Source organism: Cyrtonyx montezumae, unplaced genomic scaffold (assembly GCF_038088225.1).
Source record: "Cyrtonyx montezumae isolate F1298 unplaced genomic scaffold, pur_monq_1.0 scaffold_16, whole genome shotgun sequence".
Taxonomy (NCBI): Eukaryota; Metazoa; Chordata; class Aves; order Galliformes; family Odontophoridae; genus Cyrtonyx; species Cyrtonyx montezumae.
In genome coordinates this window covers 1,182,336-1,200,758 of record NW_027071892.1, presented here as the reverse complement: position 1 = coordinate 1,200,758, position 18,423 = coordinate 1,182,336, and the positions used below count along the sequence as shown (strand labels likewise).

General features: G+C 60.2%; 2 protein-coding genes across 2 annotated transcripts; one reads left to right on the top strand and one right to left on the bottom strand.

Moving 5' to 3' along the window:
- Positions 1 to 3,246: 3,246 nt before the first annotated feature.
- CRYM (crystallin mu) lies at positions 3,247 to 9,446 on the bottom strand. Its single transcript, XM_065733006.1, has 8 exons — positions 9,283 to 9,446; positions 9,050 to 9,197; positions 8,692 to 8,754; positions 6,272 to 6,373; positions 5,911 to 6,094; positions 4,532 to 4,653; positions 3,774 to 3,858; positions 3,247 to 3,598 (listed from the first exon to the last, which is right to left on the bottom strand). Exons 1-8 carry the CDS (start codon positions 9,444 to 9,446, stop codon positions 3,534 to 3,536), a joined length of 933 nt encoding a protein of 310 aa, XP_065589078.1. The 3' UTR covers positions 3,247 to 3,533.
- A 149-nt stretch (positions 9,447 to 9,595) lies between these two features.
- Positions 9,596 to 17,324, top strand: LOC136046045 (cytochrome b-c1 complex subunit 2, mitochondrial). The gene is made up of 14 exons (XM_065732307.1): positions 9,596 to 9,688; positions 10,573 to 10,662; positions 10,758 to 10,907; positions 11,412 to 11,476; positions 12,052 to 12,108; positions 12,410 to 12,534; positions 13,022 to 13,119; positions 13,501 to 13,558; positions 13,695 to 13,790; positions 15,627 to 15,826; positions 16,135 to 16,215; positions 16,425 to 16,501; positions 17,004 to 17,157; positions 17,235 to 17,324. Exons 1-14 carry the CDS (start codon positions 9,653 to 9,655, stop codon positions 17,316 to 17,318), a joined length of 1,371 nt encoding a protein of 456 aa, XP_065588379.1. The 5' UTR covers positions 9,596 to 9,652; the 3' UTR covers positions 17,319 to 17,324.
- The last annotated feature ends 1,099 nt before the right edge of the window (positions 17,325 to 18,423 follow it).

Below are 18,423 nucleotides of genomic sequence, written 5' to 3'. Positions count from 1 at the left end.
TTCAAGCACATTCTACCAGAAAGAGAGAATGCGACAGCAAGAACCTAGAGCCCTAGATCCAGAGCTTGCTCTCTCTGCTTATGGGGAGTGTGGTTTCTGGGCACGACTCGCTGAGTGCTGGGTGCTCTGCCCGGCTTTACGATCCACTCCATCCTTCTATGAAAGCACACTGAGTGCTCCCAGAGCACACGGGTTCCAGGGATTCCCAGAAACACTGAATTGTAGGGATTGGAAGGGACCTCTAGAGATCATTGAGTCCAACCCCCTGCCAAAGCAGCTCCCAGCCCAGGTTGCACAGGTAGGCACCCAGGTGGGTCCTGAACATCTCCAGAGAGGAAGACCCCACCACCTCTGTGTACAGCTCCAGTGCTCCGTCACTGCACTGTGAAGAAGTTCCCACACACACTGGTACAGAACTTCCTATGCTTCAGTTCACGGCCATTTCCCCTCATCCTATCAGCACACACTGCTGAGAAGAGTCCAGCCTTGTCCCTTTGCACTCCACTCCTCAGATATTCACAGATGAACTGCTCTTTTTGGTACTGCTGCTCTGCTAGAAATAAAATCCAAGCCTTGGTTCCAGCTGCAGCTCATTGCCTCCGGTGGTGTCTGAACTCAGTAAATAGAGTATTTCACAGCTCTGTGCTGTCGCTCATGCTTCTCTGTGCTTCACTGCTGCTCCTGAGCAGCACTGAGAGGCAATCCCTGCAACGACAGCAAGCTGAGGTTCTGTTTCCCACACATTTCTGCACAGGGTCAGGATCCAGAACCCTGCAGCCGGTGCTTGCTGCTGGCTGCCAGCCTCAGCGCGGGAGCACCGCACCCAGCTCACAAGGAGACGGGCACGCAGTGAGCACGGGCTTTCTCCTTTGGAGTACGCAGTGTTTGTGACACGAATCCTTGTTAATGATCCATTTGCCATGCTGCCCTCTTCCTACCTGTTCCTCTTCTCTGATTTGCTCAGGGTTGCTTTCCTTGGCAGTGCTTCACGCTGGTTTTGCCCTGTGGGCTGCTGTTGGTCCCAGTGCTGAGCAGAGCCATCCCACACTGCACAGCATCAGCTGACGCCATGAGCACGGGGATGGGCAGCACTGCCCAGCACCAGCATTGGCTGGCAGTCAACAGCTAACAAAGCAAGAAGCAAATGATGAGCATTATACACATGGAGGTATACAAGTGGATTTGAAGGGCTCAATCTGCTCCTTGTTTGCCACACCGCTGATGCAGAGGTGCAGTGCAGGATGAAGCCACCAGCCCCACCCCTGCCTGCTGAAGCCCCACTGCCATTTCTTCTGCAGTGCCACTTGGGCATCCCCCAGAGTTCACCCTCTCCCCACAAGGTCCAGCAAGGCCCAGTGCGGGACACTGTACTTGAGCTGGGGCAATCCCAGATGTGTACAGACTGAGAACAACTCATTGAGAGCAGCCCGGGATCATCCCCCTCTGCTCTGCCCTTGGGAGCCCCCACCTGCAGCACTGCATCCAGACCTGGAGCACCAGCACAGGAAGGATGGGAGCTGTTGCAGCGGGGCCAGAGGGCACAGGGATGCTCGGGGGTTGGAGCTCCTCTGCTGTGGATACAGGCGGAGGGGCCGGGATGTGCAGCCTGGAGAAGAGCAGGATCAGGGAGACCTCATTGTGGCCTTCCAGTACTCAGAGAGATTACACACAGGAGAGGGACTGACTGCAGCAGCAGCGACAGGAGCAGGGGAAAAGACCTCAAAGGAAAAGAAGGGAGACCCTCCACAGAAGTACACATGGCTTTGGCTTTCAGGCAGGTGAGTCAGCCCCCCCATCTGCACTTCAGCATTTCCTGATGGGGAGAAAAGAAGACAGCCCCTTTTCCTGCAGGCATTCCTGGAAATGGAGCACTGCTATAAAACAGCCATGGAACAACAGGGGGCAATCAGTGAGACGAGCCACATCCCATTCCTTTTCCCCCATTTGTGTTTTGCCATTTCTCCACAGCTTCTCAATGCTTTTCTTTAGGAAATCATAGACGCAGCTCCTGAGCAACACTTGCACTGTGCACACAGCACAGTCCTACAATCCCACCCAAATTCAGAGCCATAGGATCCCACAGGAGCAGAGCTCAGAACACCTCAGTGCCATTTTCTCATGGATTTATGGGGACAGACAGCAAAAGGAGGGAATGTGCAGCATGGGACAGTGGCTGCGGATGCGAGCATCCCTGCCCAGCAGCTCCCAGTTCCCCCTTACACTCCGTGATCACATCTACCAGAACAGCGGCAACGCTGCGCTCCTGGTCCGGAGGAACGGAGAACAAACCCGCTCCAGAACAGAAGGGGACGAAAGAGTGCAAGTCAAACAGGAGCTATTTAATGTTAACATAAATGAGCGCTACAAGTGTCAAGACTTTTAGTTGGCAAGAGAATAAGCAGAGCAATTAAAGCCCTGCAGGGACCTGGAAAGGACATCCAAGTCACCCCACGGCAAAGAGCAGCTCCCCTGGGCAGCAGGAGCTCAGCACAGGGCTGGGCTGGCAGCAGCTCCCATTGCTGATGGGCTGAGAGCGCTCTGCAGAAGAGCCTGCGTGCAAATGAAGTGCCACAAGCAGCACTCCTCACATCTGCCCCACAGATGTGGGCTCTCAGACACCACTGCATCTCCCAGCACTGCAGTAACAGCCACAAAGAGGCATTCCTCAGCACTTCACCAACGACACAAAGAACAAAGTGCTCTAAAAGCACAAGGGTAACAGAACCTGGGAGAGAAACGTCTGCTGTCCCTCCCACTGACAGCAGCACGAGCAGCCCCATTGCAGCTTTCCCCCCACACCAACACATCCTTCCCCCCTGGCTTTCCCAGCACCAAACCCGCCCCGTGCTGCCCACCACCCTTCCACCTGCAGCTACAGCTCTCACTGCCCTCATTAACCCCTTCCTCACATATCTACTTGCCCCACGCATCCACATGCGGCGCTTCCCAACCTCCTTCCCCTCCCCCTGAGCCCTTCAGGGCCGCCACGCCACAGAGGACCCCCACCCACTCCTCCCCAAGCGCAGCAAGGCACAGGGAGCAGCAGCCCAGCAGGAGCAGAGCTGCCACGCGTGGACGCAGTGCAGTTTTCCCCTGCTGCCCAACCCCTGCACGGCCTGATCCCAGAAGGGCCGAGCTGCTCGCGGCCAACACTGCAGAGACCACTGCTGGATTGGGAGTGCCACCACAGCTCCACATACCCCAGTGGGAACTCAGCCCCTGAAGCATGGGGTCCACCCCTGGACAGCCCCGCCAGGAATAATTAGGGACAACAAAGCACAGCGTGGAGAACATCCTTGTTAGTGTAAGTGCCGACACCCATCCACGCACGTGTGGGATGGCTGCTAGCAGTGCCGCAGGAACATAACACATACAGATGCAGCACCAAGTCCCGGGGAAGCGTTAGTTTTCACTCTTGAAAGGGCTGAATCCAGACGAGATCGCTGCCCGTGCTGATAACCAGAAACACCAGGGCACCGAGTGCAGCAGTATGCTGGTACTCCACGGCCTCGCTGGCACGCAGACTCCGCTCTTCAGTTACCAGCTGACCATGCATCGTACACAAACTTCGCAGCTACAGTATCTTCAACTGCCATCCCTGAAACAGAACCACGGTTAGCTCTGGAGAGCGACCACCCGGCAGCCCCAGCACCCCTGGGTTCTCCCCACTGCTGCTTTGCTTTCTTATCACCCCCCCTTGCACAGTCCCCCCACACCAATCGCAGCAGATCCCGCTCAGCAGCGCTCCCACACGGCCCAGGGGCTGCTCTTACCCAGAGATTTGAAGACTGTGGTTTTGTCGGGCAGCGCTGGTTTTGTGCCCTCCAGCACCTCGCCCAGCTCCGCAAAAATCTCCGCCTGTGAAGCAGCAACTCAGATGTAACATCCATGCTTACATCAGCACCTCTATCCTAAGCAGTTATCAGTGCAGCTCTTCCAGTTCTGCTATCCTATAATGGACTCTTCCCTGTGGTGAAAGGAGTCAGCACCCAGAGCTGCCAGAGGGAAAGAGCACACTGCCACGGGCAGCTGCACCCACGAGGAATGCAAAGCCACGGTGCCCCACACCCACACTGCATCCAAACCACTGAGTCCAACATCAGAGGGGGAAACCGTTCCTGTTCGGACAGAGCTGCACTGCAGCGCCCGCGGAGCACTGCGGAGTTACAGCTCGTCCTCATCCCAAGCAATGGTTCACACGGCTTCCACTGAGATCTCACAGGAACAGAGGGATGGGTTTGATCCAGACGTGAAATGCTTACAGCAGTTAAAAAAGAGCGCGAGAAACGTACACCTTCCAAAGCAGCACTTGGTTACTGAACACTGGGGCAGCACTGAAGGCACAGTACTGGGACAGCTGATGTGAAGTCACGTGGCTCCACACAGACACCTCCACTTAATTCCTCACCTGAAACCCACCCGCCTCACAGCCCCAGCCTGGCTGCAAGCCCACCCGATGCTCCAGCAGCTCCAGCACAGCCTGCGCTCCAGGCTGCCTCATCTCAAAGAGAGTGGGCACCAGGGGACTCACCCCGGACAGGATGACATCCCCCGACTCCGCAAGCGCTGCCTCCCTGGAGTCCACGACCAGAACAGAGCTCTTCATCAGCACATCGTCCAGCTCCCTCCAGTCCGGCCTGCTTGCTCCCACGGCTAAGACAAGACAAGCGATGAACCTGGGAGAAACTCACAGCAAACTCAAAGCACGCGTTGCCAGACACAGCGCAGCGACAGCAGACGCGGGCATGGGAGCGCGGCACGGCGCTCGTGCTGCGAACAGGAACCCACCCCAGGCACCAGGCTGCTGCTGGCAGAGCTCAAGTGTTCTTCGTAAGCAAAACCAGAGCAACGTGAGCCAGAACAACTTGTGTTTTTGGTGGCTTTTGCTCTCAAGCAGAGCTAATCAACGTGCCCCCTCTGAAATGTATGCTGCCAGCAAATCCAAGAGGGCTGAGGCCATGGCAATCATTCCCCCACCTCCTCTTTCATCACACCAGCACCAAAGCACCTGAATCTTGTCATCCTTTCCCGTGACGCACTGTGCCTACGAAGGAGCAGAAGCCCCGAAGGCCTATGCAGTTATCCTGAGCAGATCTTACTGCCAGGACCCACGTGCAGGAAGAGCTCAGTGTCACCTGTAGGGCTGCTCGGACCTACAGCTCCTGCGTAACCACGTGAGCAAAGCATGCAGGTTACGGGTACCTATGTGCAGCAAGAACAAATGTACGAGTTTAACCTTCTGAGCATGGAAAGATCACCAAAAACTTCTAGGTTAACTAAGAAGGGGCTGTAGTTGAATGCTTTTGAAGAGTGCCCATCAGTGGAGTAACAAGCTCCACGCTGCCCGAGTGCCTTGGTGCAGGAGCAAGGAGGAAAGACGGGTCTTTGTGTCCATGTGGCCCCAATGACAGAGGGCCTTCATTACTTGTGGTGCTCCCTGCAGCGCCGCAGCGTGGGCACGGCGCTGAGCGGAGCCAGGAGGAGCATGGGGTGCTGCCAATGTGGGAGCGGCCTCGCATCACACACCGACAATCATCCCCTTTGTCTCAGCACCATCGCATGGGTTGCTCAGACCAGCAGTGAGCAGCTCAGCCTGCCCACCCCCACACAACGCGGAGAGCATCGCCGTGCAGCAGGGAAAGCCACGGCCTCTGAACCTCCCACGACGGGAGGTGCAATCCAGCAGCTCCCGGCCACCGCCCCGCCTGGCTGCTGGCTCCAGGGAGACCCACACGGACAGCACAGAAGGGAACAGAGACGTGGGGAAGGAGAAGGAAGGATGGCAGTGCCCAGGGAAGCAACAGCTCGAGCCGCTCTGCAGGCGGTGGGCACCAGCGTGCAGCAAGCAGCCGTGCAGAACCAAGGCCACATGGAATTGCACCCACAGGGGAGCAGAACGTGGTACAGTACCATTGATGTGTGCGCCGGGCTTTACCCATTCTCCAAACAGAATCGGTGTCGTTGCCATGGTGACTGTTACAATCACATCGGCCCCAACCACCGCCTCCTGGGCCGTGGCGCACACCCGCACCGCGCCGCTCACCGAGCTCGCCAGCTTCACCGCGTTCTCCTCCGTGCGGTTCCACACCCTGACCTGCAGGAAGAGGACGAGCAGCTCAGCCCGGGCCGCTGGAGCAGGGCTAACAACTGCTCCACTCCCAGCAGCTGGCGTTGGGTGTTCGCCTTCACCGCCACCATCACTGCAGCCGTGAGCACAGCCCCTGCAGAGCTGCATCCCTCAGCAACGAGCCCACCCTGCAGCGCCCGTTACCTCTGTGAACGGGAACAGCTCCGTGAAGATCTCGTAGTGGCTGCGTGCTTGAACACCAGCTCCCAAAATGCACAGCACCTCTGCAGATCTCGGCATGAACAGCTAAATGGCACCAAAGGAAGCAGTCACGTCACAAAATACACCAGCTGCTGTAACAAGTGGATCGCAGACAGCACAAAAACGAGCGGCCCTCGGGGTCCCCAAAGGGAAAAGAGCCACAGGTTCACGCAGAGCTCTGCGCGCACACACAGCTCGTGCCAACAGCACCGGGGCTGCCCGCAGTGCTCAGTGGCTCTCAATGCCCGGCCCACAGAATTAAGGTACAACAGCACAGAGCAGCACAGCAGTGCTATAGCACATGAGGAGTGCGGTGCAAAGCGGTGACACCGCCATCCTGTGCTGCTGAGAACGGGGCAGCCCAACGAGGAGCTCCTCCTGCAGCCATACAGCCACAGACCACAGTGCAACCCTGAGCCCCCCCTGGGAGGGATGACCCCCCGCCTCAGCCTGGCTCTCTGCTGCAATGCCCCCTGCTCCTTTCCTGCCCCCCACAACGCACCAAGCCCGCTGTGCTTTCAGCATCCTCCCACCCCTTTTCTGGTGGGCTGAGAAAGCAAAGGCAATAACGACACAGTGGGACAGCAAGCACAGCAGGCCGGGCAACAGCCAGGCTCCCTGCCCAACAGGGATCTGGCACAACCCTTTCCCCTTCCCTGCTGCTGATGCTCCTGGAGCTTTCAGGGCCTTTGTACCCTGGCAGCTTCCACACCTGACTGGTGCATGGACTTGAAGTTTACGTGCTAGGCACCAACAGAAGCACAGTCACGACACAATTTCTGGGGGGGCTTTTTTCCTGCTTTGCTTATGCCTGCATTTGCCCCCCACATGCACAGCCCGTGCAATTTAACCTATCAGGAAAAAGGCCGCTCCCCAGACACCGTATCACCGCGCATTTGTACCCAGTAACCTCCGTAAGGGATCGAGACCCAACAGGGGTGGCAGAGCTGCGGACGCCGGCAGCGCCGAGCAGTAAGAGCACTGTGCCCGAGGAGCGCACTGCCACAGCCCGTTCTGGGGGTGATGTTGGCTTTCTGGTTCAGCTCTCAGCTGCGATTCACCAGCACTTGGCAGGAGGTGCAGGCTGCTGCAGCGCGGCCCCATGCTGCCTTTGTCTCATGTTTGTGCTGTCTCTACAGCCGCTCACTTCTGTGTGAAAAGCTCTTGAGCTGTGCAGGCTCTCAGTGCAAGAAAACTGAAGGCAAAGCGCTCCACGACTGTGTTTTTCAGTAGCAACAAACAGCTCTTCCCAGCGCTCCTTTCAAAGGCTCTGAAGCACCGATCCCAAAGGCCGCTCACATAAAAGCACAGAGTCCCTGAGCGCTGAGTGCCGCAGAGGGAGCAGCCACGAGCCAAGCTCAGCTGAGCTTCCCAGAGCAGAGACAGCAGCGAGGGGTCCAAGCACGAGGCCCCTCCGACAGCCAAGCTCCTCCGAGCCCACAGGGCCCAGACCTGCCCACGTGCAGCACGGCAGGGAGCACACCAGCAGCCTTGTGCTGCTGCAAGCCCTGCCCTGGGAGCAGCTCCTGGGCACGCTCCTCAGCCTGGCTTCGTGCTGGTTCTGCTCTGGTGCCTCAGACACAAAGTCTGGCACGAAGATTGCTGCAAGCGTGGAAAACGGATGGGGGTTACTGCACTTCTATACAGAAACCAGGAAGTGAAATGGATTTAGTGTGATATCTGGGGAGAATTAGAAGGCACATTTCACAGAACTGCTATCAGAACATGAAAGGCTTTGCAGGCCTGTTCAAAGAACGCAGGCCGAGAGATCTCAGTGCCCTACGGGTTGCACATCAATGCCTTGATCCAGCATGCCAAGGGGCCTGCCACACCCAGCAAAGCACAGCTCCCTTAGATCCCGGTCCCAGCAGCATTGGCTGTCGTTATCCTGCAGCATTCCTATGGGCCACAGCCCTTCCTCACCCACCCCGACCCCATCCCGCACATCTCCTAACCAACGCAGTCACTTCCAGAGGCTGAGCCCTCACAGCTCTGCTCCGTGTGACCACCAGCCCCACCTGGGCACCAGGCCGAGGGGGCCAATCCCCCTTCCTCCTGCCTTGCTGTCAGGGGGAGCAGAAGCAATGCCGTGGGATGGAAAGCAGTGCGCTGCCCCCACACCCCCACAGCTCAGCACAGCGTGTCCTACAAGCACCTGAAACTGCCGCATCCGAGTAGAACAACACAGGGCAACGCACATGGAGGCCCACATCACCGCGGCTGCCCCACGGCTGCCCCACAGCCACCTCTGCCATCACTGGGAGCACCCACACGAAACGAACCCTTTCCGCCCCAAGCCCGGCGAGCCCCAGCATTACCGTCCACGGGGACACGTGGGACTGCGCCCCGATTCGGGCACTGACCTTGGTGGCTATTGCAGAAACCGCCGCCGTGCGCTTCGCCGTGATGACGGTGCCATCCAGAACCTTCCGAAACAACAGAAAACCACCACCGGACTGAGACACGCACAGCACGCGCCCAACCCGCCCAGGGGGCACAACGGGCGCGGGCAGCGCTGGGGCCCGGAGCACACCGCGCAGGGGACTGAGCGGGCAGCAACGCAGGGGGCCGCGCAACGGGGCCGCGCGGCGAGGGGCTCGGCTATAAAAATAAAAGGAGAGGCATTTCGGGAGTGCAACGCCGCTCTACCGTCACTCATTAAGCAGCACCGCGGCAGCGCTGCGCAGCTCCGTGAGGAACCGCGGGCACGCGCGGACGCACCGCTCGCAGCGCGCCGCTGGCGGGGTCGAGCAGCAGCACGGTGGCCCGGTGCGACGGCGCGGAGTCCCCGCGGCGCTCGTAGAACGTGACCAGCTTGGTGCTCAGCGCGTCCTCCGCGGCGCTGTACGCGGGCATCACCCCCAGGTACCTTCGGAGACAACGGCGGCTCTGAGCGGCGGCGCGGGGCGGAGCACCCCCAGCCCGCGGCGGCGGGGCCGCCCGCAGCCCCTCACCCTCCGTGCGGCCGCACGGGCAGCACGGCGCGCAGGGGCTGCACCACTCCGCCCGCGGAGAAGTCGCGCAGCGCGGCCTCCAGGCCCGGCAGCAGCATGCTGGCGCGGGGCAGCAGCCGCTCCACCTCCGCGGGGCCGATGAAGACGGGCGGTGCGGAGCCCATAGCGGCGCGGACCGCGCGGCCCCAACCCGCCTCTAAGGAGCGCGCGGCCGCGCCGCCCCGCCCCGCCCCGCCCCCCCCCGCAGCGCCGCCCCGAGAGCAGTAGAGTTCTGGCTGCGGTACCAGAGCGCCGCGCGGCGCGGGGCACGCCGGGACGGCGCAGTCCTCCCTGCGAACGTTCGTCCGCCGTCCTCGCCACGCGCGGAGCCATGCGGCCCTTCCTGCTGCGCGCCACAGCCATCGCGGTCAGCGGCGCTGCGGTACGGGACGGGACGGGACGCGATGCGATGCGATGCGATGCGTGAGGCGGTTTTGGGTCGCGGGGCCGAGTAGCGATGCTGACGGTTGGGGTGGGTGCGGGGTGCGCGGCCCCGCCCCGTGCCCGCCGAGGAGCAGCTCCCAGCACCGCACTGACGGGGAGCTGTCGGAGCGGGCCCGGAGGGGGTCGGGGCACGGAGCACGGAGCACAACCCCGCGGGGCAGAGCCGGGAGAACAGAACGCTCTGGGGTGACCTTATAGCCCTTCCAGGACCCGAAGGGGCCGGCAGGAAAGCGAGGGAGGGATTCTGAGGAGGGCGCTTAGCAACAGGACAGAGGGAAACGGCCTTCAACTGGAAGAGGGTCGGCTTAGGGCAGATGTCAGGAAGAAATTCCTTCCTGCGAGGGCAGCGAGGCACTGGCACAGGCTGCACAGCGAGGTTCTGGGTGTCCCTCCCTGGGAGCGCTGCAGGCCGGGCTGGATGTGAACAGGGGGGGCTGGGGGGACGTGTCCCTGCCTGCAGCGCGGGGTGGGGTTGGGTCGTCTTTAAGGTCTTTCCCAACCCAAATTGTTCTCAGCTGGAAGGTGTCGCTCAGCATTGCTGTGCAGATCCGGAGATGTCCCGGCTCAGGGCTGAGCTGCTGCACCCGATGGGAGCGGTTCCCTGCAGAATCGATGCAGGAGCTCATTCCTTTAACCCCTGCACGGTGCTCCCGCAGACTGTGCTGCGGAGGTGGATGCCACACAAAAGCAAACCGCGCGAGCTGTCCTGAGCTGCTGCTCTGTCAACTTCCAGCGCCATCACTGGAGTCACTGCGCTGACCAGCAGCTAGCCAGCAGCCCTTTCTCTTCTGCTCTGTCCCCCAACAGAGGCTGTACTCGCTTAAAGTCGCACCTAAAGTTGCAGTGCCAGCAGCTGCAGAGCGGGTGAAGCTGTCCCCGGAGTCCGAGGATCTGGAGGTCGGTGCAGTGTGGATATTTCTTTTCTGTTCGGTTTCTGAGTCGGGCGGAGCGGCGGTGGCTCCATGACCGCACACGTGTTGTTCTGAATGCAGATCACCAAGTTACCGAACGGATTAATTATCGCATCGCTGGAGAACTTCTCCCCGGCCTCGCGGATCGGCGTGTTCATTAAGGCGGGCAGCAGATATGAAACCACCGGCAACTTGGGCACTGCCCACCTGCTTCGCCTCGCGTCCCCGCTGGTACGCAGTGGTGTGCAGCACTGCTCTGGAGGGTGGGGTGGAGGAGGACGGAGGACGTGGGGCGGTGGTGTGTACCAGCGGGTCCCAGAAGGATTCGGGCATGTTCACTGCCAGCAGTGCTAAAGCAGCCCTGGAGGGGACAGGCAGCGCCGTGCCCAGCGTGGTGCTGTAGGCTGTGCAAGAACAGTGCTGGGTGCTCTGGGTGCCGCACTGTGGTGCTGCCTCGCGTGCTCTGTGCTGTGTGGCTGTGGCTGCTCACGTTCCAGCCGGGATGAGGCACGTTGGAGCGGAGTGGCCAGCGTGGCTCTGTAGTGCTTCCAGGCATAAAGATAACAGCCTGCTGCTCACTGCCTTCCTCCTAACCTGTGCTCCATGGGCCTCGCGGGTCCCCTCCTGATCTCAGATTGGACAGAGCACAGATTGCACAGGTCTCTCTGATTGTTCTTCAGATAGCTGTCCTCGTAAGCACCTCTTCTTTATTGTTATTATTTCTCTTTTTCATAGACCACGAAGGGAGCGTCCTCCTTCAGGATTACTCGTGGCATCGAAGCTGTTGGGGGCAGCCTCAGGTTTGTGATGGCCTGGGAAGAGTAACGTGAGCTGTGTTCCTGGGGGAACCGTAAGCATTATTACAGCGAGGGTGGGAGTGAGCCTGGAAAAAGCACAACTCATACAGGGCACATCCGTGCGCCTCCTGCCCTCCTCGTCCTGAACATGAGACCTCCTGAGCTCTGCAGGTGTTGTTTTTCTCTTCCTTGTGAAGTAGATAACACTCCTGCTGCGATGTTGAGAGCAATGTGGGCAGTAGGTGAGTTTCCCAACTGGGGATTTTTAATCTTCGAGAGGAAAAGACGGACAGCTTTCTGCCACAGAGAGCGACCTCTGCAGCGTTCAGGTTTTGCTCTGCAGTGCTCTGTTGTTTTCCCACGGGCTCTCACAGTCCCATGTTTCCCATGAGGGAACCTTACGTTCCAGGTGGATCCCGGTGTGTACAGCAGGGCTGTGTGCGCTCAGCTGCTCCCGCTCCTTTCAGCCGGTTCTCCCCCGGCACCCCACTGAAAACTTCAGTCTCTGGGGAACACGCGTGGGAATCCACGTCTGTGTGTACTCTGCTGAATCACCCTCTGTGTGCATTCTCTTCCAGCGTGCACTCGACGAGAGAGAAGATGATGTACTGCGTGGAGTGCCTGCGTGATGACGTGTAGGTGTTCCTACGTGCTGCGCTCGTGTGGCTCTGCTCGGACGCGGGGCAGTGCTCAGCTGCGGGTGCAGAGCCAGCTGTCATGGCTTGGCGACAAAGAAACCCTGCCTTGCCGAGCACCTGAGTGCTGCGGAAGAGAAGGGAGCTGCAGTGCCCCGCGCACAGTGCTAGTTAGTGCCGGGGGCCGGGGCCGTGCTCCGATGTGGGTGTGCTGCCCGTGGGTTGGCTGCAGCTGCTTCCAGCTTCCACAGAATCACCTGCTGGTTGCACCGCACTCAGTGCCTTCCCTGCTTCTCTGCAGTGACACCGTGATGGAGTACCTGCTTAACGTCACCACGGCCCCGGAGTTCAGGCCGTGGGAGGTCACCGACCTTCAGCCGCAGTTAAAAGTCGACAAAGCAGTGGCGTTTCAGAGCCCTCAAGTCGGTGCGTACATTTCTGATCCGCTGTCACAGGTGCGTGTCACACGTGAAGAGCTTCGGGAAGCTTTTGCTCTGTCCCCGGCGTGCTGTTCTCCAGCTTCCCCCAGCAGTAGGCGCGCTCGTTCTGTCATTGCCCGACTTACCCCATAAACCCAGCAGCTCTTGCAGCCCACGTTGACAAGGTTACAGGTTTTTACTGCAGCTGCCCCCCCTCCCCCAGGAATGAACAAAACCGAGGCTGTGTTACGCCTTGTTGCTGAGCACAGAGCGCTGCCCTGCAGCTCTGCCAGCTTTTATAAGGTCAGAGCAGAGTTGTTCCCTGGGGATTTAGGTGCAGGTCGGTAGTGCGGGGCTGTTGCAGTGCCACGTGTCCAGGTCTCGAGGACAGGTGCTTTAAGGTGCAGCACAGCTCTGCTTGGGCAGCATTGCATTTCGATTCACTGCTGACTGTTGTCACTGGAGCATCAGTACTGAAACCTTGTTCCTCCTAGGAGTGCTGGAAAACTTGCATGCTGCAGCCTACAAGACTGCTCTGGCAAACCCCTTGTATTGCCCGGACTACAGGATTGGGAAAATCACATCTGAGCAGGTATGGTTCTCCCGCTGTTCGTCTCTCTGCTTCCTTGCTGAGGATAGGGAACATTTGACAAACACTTGACAGAGAAAATGAATTCAGTGAATGCACGGTCGCTGTTGGCTGCGTTATCTCACCTCGGTAGGGCTTTTGGTGGTGAGCACAGAGCTCCTGTTCACACACAGGAGACAGCTGCTGTGCGGCTGCATGGGGTTCACATCGGGAGCAGAGCAGGGTGTGCCTGCAGGAGCAGAGCAGGGTGTTTGTGGTGCTGCTGTGGGGCTGTTCCTGCTGCTTGCACGCCCGCTGGTCACTGCAGATGTGTGATGTCAGAAATGCTGTTTTGCTGCTTCTGTTCTCTGTTCTGACATGTGAAGCTGTGATTTGCTGTTGCAGCTTCACCACTTCGTGCAGAACAACTTCACCAGTGGGCGGATGGCTCTCGTGGGGATAGGTGGGTATGTCACAGTGTGGCTCTGTGGCACAGCACAGAACTCTGTAGGATTTCTGTTACGGTGCATTCAGGAATCTTTTGCACCGGGCAGTTTTTGTCGATGTGATATTTCTTGTTGCAAACCACTGCCCTGCAGGTGTGAGGCACTCCGACCTGAAGCGAGTCGCAGAGCAGTTCCTGAACATCCGAAGTGGCTCCGGCAGCTCCGGCCCCAGGGCCGTGTACCGCGGGGGTGAGTGCGTCCGCACCGCGCTCCCTGGGCCGTTCAGTGCTGGGACGGTGCTGTGCTGCTCAGGGCTGCGCACCACTGCTGGGTGCTCTGCGTGGCACGTGAGCCTTCGCAGGGGTCTCCTTCTGTGTGGGCTGAGGATTTCCTTTCCCCCACTGTTCTGAGGTAAAACAAAACCCAGATGTTCAGCAGCAGTTGACCCACACACTCATATGTGAAAGGGAACGTGGGGTGCATCTGCTCGAGCACAGCGAGGTTGGGAGGGTTCTCTTACACAGCGGGGAACTGCTGGGCACTGCCTGGAGCTGCTCGTGGCACAGCTGTGCTGCACTGCGCAGCACTGCAGGCTGCTCCTCAGCTGGGGTGGCAGATCGTTCAGATGGGAAAATAGGAGATTTTTGCTGTTTGATTGGGATAACTTCAGTTTCTAGAAAAGCAAGGTAAACGTTTTTATGATAAATAGGACAAACATGGCACGTTTCCCCAAGGCATCACCTCCAGCACAGCACGTTCTGCAGTGCGGCCGGGGATGGCACGACACGCAGCTCTGGAAGTGGAGGAGGCCCCAGAGAGCGGGTGGGAGCTCACAGTGCTTGTAGGCGAGCAACTGGGGGGCAGCAAAATGCCCCTCACCTGCACACTGATGGCTCCAGGGCAGTGCTGTGGCTGTCTGCGGAGCCTCACTGCGAGCCAGAGGAGCTCCTCCTTCCACTGGGATGGAGGAGGCTGCAGTGACTCTGCAGAGTGGTGAGACATGTTGTACCTCGGGAGGATGCTGAGGGCCGTGGGCTTCTGTCCAGCCTTGCACAGGTGGGATTAGGAAAGCTGAGAGTGCTGGAGCTGAGCGTGGTGAGGGCTGTGATGTCCCCCCCCACGTACACAACGGCTCTGTAGGTGCACTGCTCAGAAGGGGCAGACGAGGGACAGTGTTCCCTCTCTGGTAAATGAAAAGGGAGAACTCCCCCCAGCAGATGTGGGGCTGGGTGAGGTGTCTCAGGGAGCCAAGGGAGCTGGCTGAGGCTGCCGTGCTGCTCTCCATTGTGTTTGAAAAGTTGTGGCTGCCAGGGGAAGTTTGTGGGGGCAGGAAAAAAAGGAACAGCTCTGCCACGTACAAGAAAGGGACCTGGGGAACTACAGGCTGGTGAGCATCACCTCTGTGCCTGGGAAGACCGTGGAGCAGATCCTCCTGGAAGAGATGCGGAGGCACGTGAGGGATGAGCAGGTGATCTGAGACAGCCAGCACGGCTTCACCAAGGGAAGGTCGTGCCTGACCCATCCGGTGGCCTTCTGCTGTGGAACGAAGTGGGCAAAGGAGGGGCAACGGGTGTCACCCGCCTGGACGTGTGCCAGGCCTCCAACGTGGTCCTGCACCACATCCTCATCTCTGAGTGGGAGAGAGATGGGTGTGAAGGGTGCACTGCTTGGTGGGTAAGGAACTGCTTGGATGTGGCTGTGCTCAGTCCCAGCACGGGAAGGATGGGAGCTGTTGGAGCAGGGCCAGAGGGCACAGGGATGCTCGGGGGTTGGAGCTCCTCTGCTGTGGATACAGGCTGAGGAGCCGGGATGTGCAGCCTGGAGAAGAGCAGGATCAGGGAGACCTCATTGTGGCCTTCCAGTACTCAAAGAGAGATTACACACAGGAGAGGGACTGACTTTATGTGCACAGACAGTGATAGGACATGGAGGAATGAGTCTAAGGTAAAAAGAGTGGAGATGTAGAAATCCGCACCTTGGTTCCCCTCTGAAGAACCTCTTGGCTGCAGATGCTTCATTCCTCTGAATGCACGGGAGTTTTTCACGGAATAATGCATTGCTTTTTTTCTCCTGTTGTACTTTCAGGAGAAATCCGAGAGCAGAACAGCCACAGCCTTGTCCATGCCGCAATTGTGTCTGAAGGAGCTGCTGCTGGAAGTGCAGAAGCAAATGCTTTCAGTGTCCTTCAGCACGTTCTGGGTGCCGGGCCACTTATCAAGAGGGGCAGCAACGTGAGCAGCAAGCTGTACCAGGGCATTGCCAAAGCAACCTCTGCTCCGTTCGATGTGAGTGGGGAGGGCTGTGGGCTGAGTGAGGGCCGTGCTGTCCTTTGCGATGCTGCCATTCCCACCTGGGATCACAGATGGCTACGGGGCTGTGCTGAGGGAAACGCTGCCTCTTCGTTGCGTGGAGATGACGTTGGGTGCACAGTGGCAGTGTTGGGGAGAGCCGAGCCCGGCTGCACTGCAGCCAGCACGAGCATTTCCCCGTCAGACAGCGCTGTGGCAGCGTGCTGCTGTGCCGCAGTGGGAGGGTTCGGCCCATTCAGCTCTGCGTTGCTGCGCTGCACTCAGTGATGGTGTTTCTGTTGCAGGCTGCTGCGTTCAACGTGAATTACTCCGACTCCGGGCTCTTCGGGTTCTACACCATCTCGCAGGCTGCGCACACTGGGGAGGTGAGCTGCAGCGTGCGGCAGTGACAGCAGCGGGGCACGGCCGGATCCGTGTGTGTGCGGGGAGCAGGACCTGGGGCAGTGCCACACTCACACAGACGCGGGCAGGGCACGAGGGCTGTGCGACGCCGTGCCATGCCCTGCCCTGCTGAGCTCTGCCCTGCATTCCATTGAGGGCTGGAAGATGTGTGATGTGCTCCCATTGTCCTCAGGTCCTCAGGGCTGCGCTGAACCAACTGAAGGCGGCTGCTCAGGGCGCTGTCACCGAGGAGGACATCGCAAGGGCGAAGTGAGTGGGGCTGCGTGGGGCTGCAGCTGCTGTGTGCAGTGCTGTGCTCATGGGGTGTAGTGAGAGCACCAGCGGTGTGCTTCAGCTGAGTGATGCTTGAGAAGCCGTGCGTGCTTTCTGCTGGCAGTGTTCCCCGCAGGAACGTGTTTGGTGCGTGCTGGTGCTGTCAGGTGCCCTCAGAAGGCAGCAGGTCCTGGCAGGTCGCTTTGGCTGTGCTCTCAGCACAGCGCAGCTCTGCACGGCCACCGGTCCCCTCTGCAGTCGGTGCAGCACTCCTACCACGGCTGTGCTGAGCAGCTGTGCTTTTCTGAGCCTGGGAGGGACAGTGACCACGGGGCTGTGCAGACATGCAGCAGCGGGGCTGTGTCCATACATGCGTTCCCTGTGGGGCTCTGTGATGTGGGGAGCCGTCCCGCGCTGTGGTGCTCTGTGCCTCCCTCAGCCCAGCGCGGCTCGTGGCACCGCGTGGCCGTGAGCCCACGTGTCCGTGCGGTGCCCGCAGGCAGCAGCTGCAGGCCGCACACCTCATGGCGGTGGAGACGGCGGCGGGGCTGCTCAGCGAGGTGGGCTCCGAGTCGCTGCTGCGCGGCACACACACGGCGCCGGCTGCCGCGGCTCAGAAGATCGACTCCGTGAGCAGCGCCGACGTAGTGAACGTGAGTGCGTCCCCGCGCGCGCGGTGCTGCGGTGCTGCAGGGCTTCCCTTACGCCGATTTCTCTGCCGTACTTTCAGGCTGCGAAGAAGTTCGTGAGCGGGAGGAAATCGATGGCGGTGAGCGGGGACCTGGGGAGCACCCCGTTCCTTGACGAGCTGTGAGAGCAGCGCCGGGCCCGGCTGCGGCCACGCCACCCAACCAGGGATCGGCGATTTATGTTATTTATGAGTTCGGTCCACGGGGAGAACAGCGGGGGGCTCCTGCCGAGCAATAAAGCCCTGCGTTCCCGTGCTCCGTGCCGCTTTCCTTCCCCCGAGCGCTGCCCCGGCCGTAACACCACTGCCATCCTCATCCTCAGCGCTCTGTGCTGGAGGGGCACCGCTGGCACTGCCCAGAGGTGCAGAGCTTCCCGGAGCCGCCCCATGAATGCGCCTGATTGCGGAGGCTGCGGGCTCCAGTGGTTCTGAAGATGAGTTGGAACCGCTGCACGGAACGATAGGACGCTTCGGGGTGGGAGGGACCTTAAAGACCACCCGACCCCACCCCGCGCTGCAGGCAGGGACACGTCCCCCCAGCCCCCCCTGCTCACATCCAGCCCGGCCTGCAGCGCTCCCAGGGAGGGACACCCAGAACCTCGCTGTGCAGCCTGTGCCAGTGCCTCGCTGCCCTCGCAGGAAGGAATTTCTTCCTGACATCTGCCCTAAGCCGACCCTCTTCCAGGTTAAGGCCGTTTCCCTCTGTCCTGTCGCTACAGATGTCCCTCCCCCGCTTTCCTGCCCTTCGGGTCCTGGAAGGGCGATGGGGTCTCAGCGCGTCCTGCTCTCCCTGCCGCCGCTCTCAGTGCCGCAGTGTCAGCGCAGCTCCGCACTGCGGAGCGGCTCCGGAGCTTCGGACGATCTCCTCCGTCCCTCCGGCCGCCGTGGGTCGGGCTCCGCGCCCGCGGAGCGGATGGGGCTGAGGGTCCCCTCCCCCGGCGGAGCCGGGGGGATCGCTGCTGTACGCGGAGCTCCACCGGCGCTGCACCGCCCCGGGCCTTCCCCCGCCCGTCCCTCCCATCGCCGGACCGGGAGCAGCGGGGCCGCGATCCCTCCTCGAGGTGTCCCGGGGCCCACGGGACCGAGCGGACCCTATCCGATCTGCGCCGCGTGGACCGAACCGCAGCGAAACCGACACCGAAACCTCAGTGCGGTGCAGCCCCGAGCGGCTGATCAGCCCCGGTCATCAGCCCCGGTCATCAGCCCCGGTCAGCCCCGGTCAGCCCCGGTC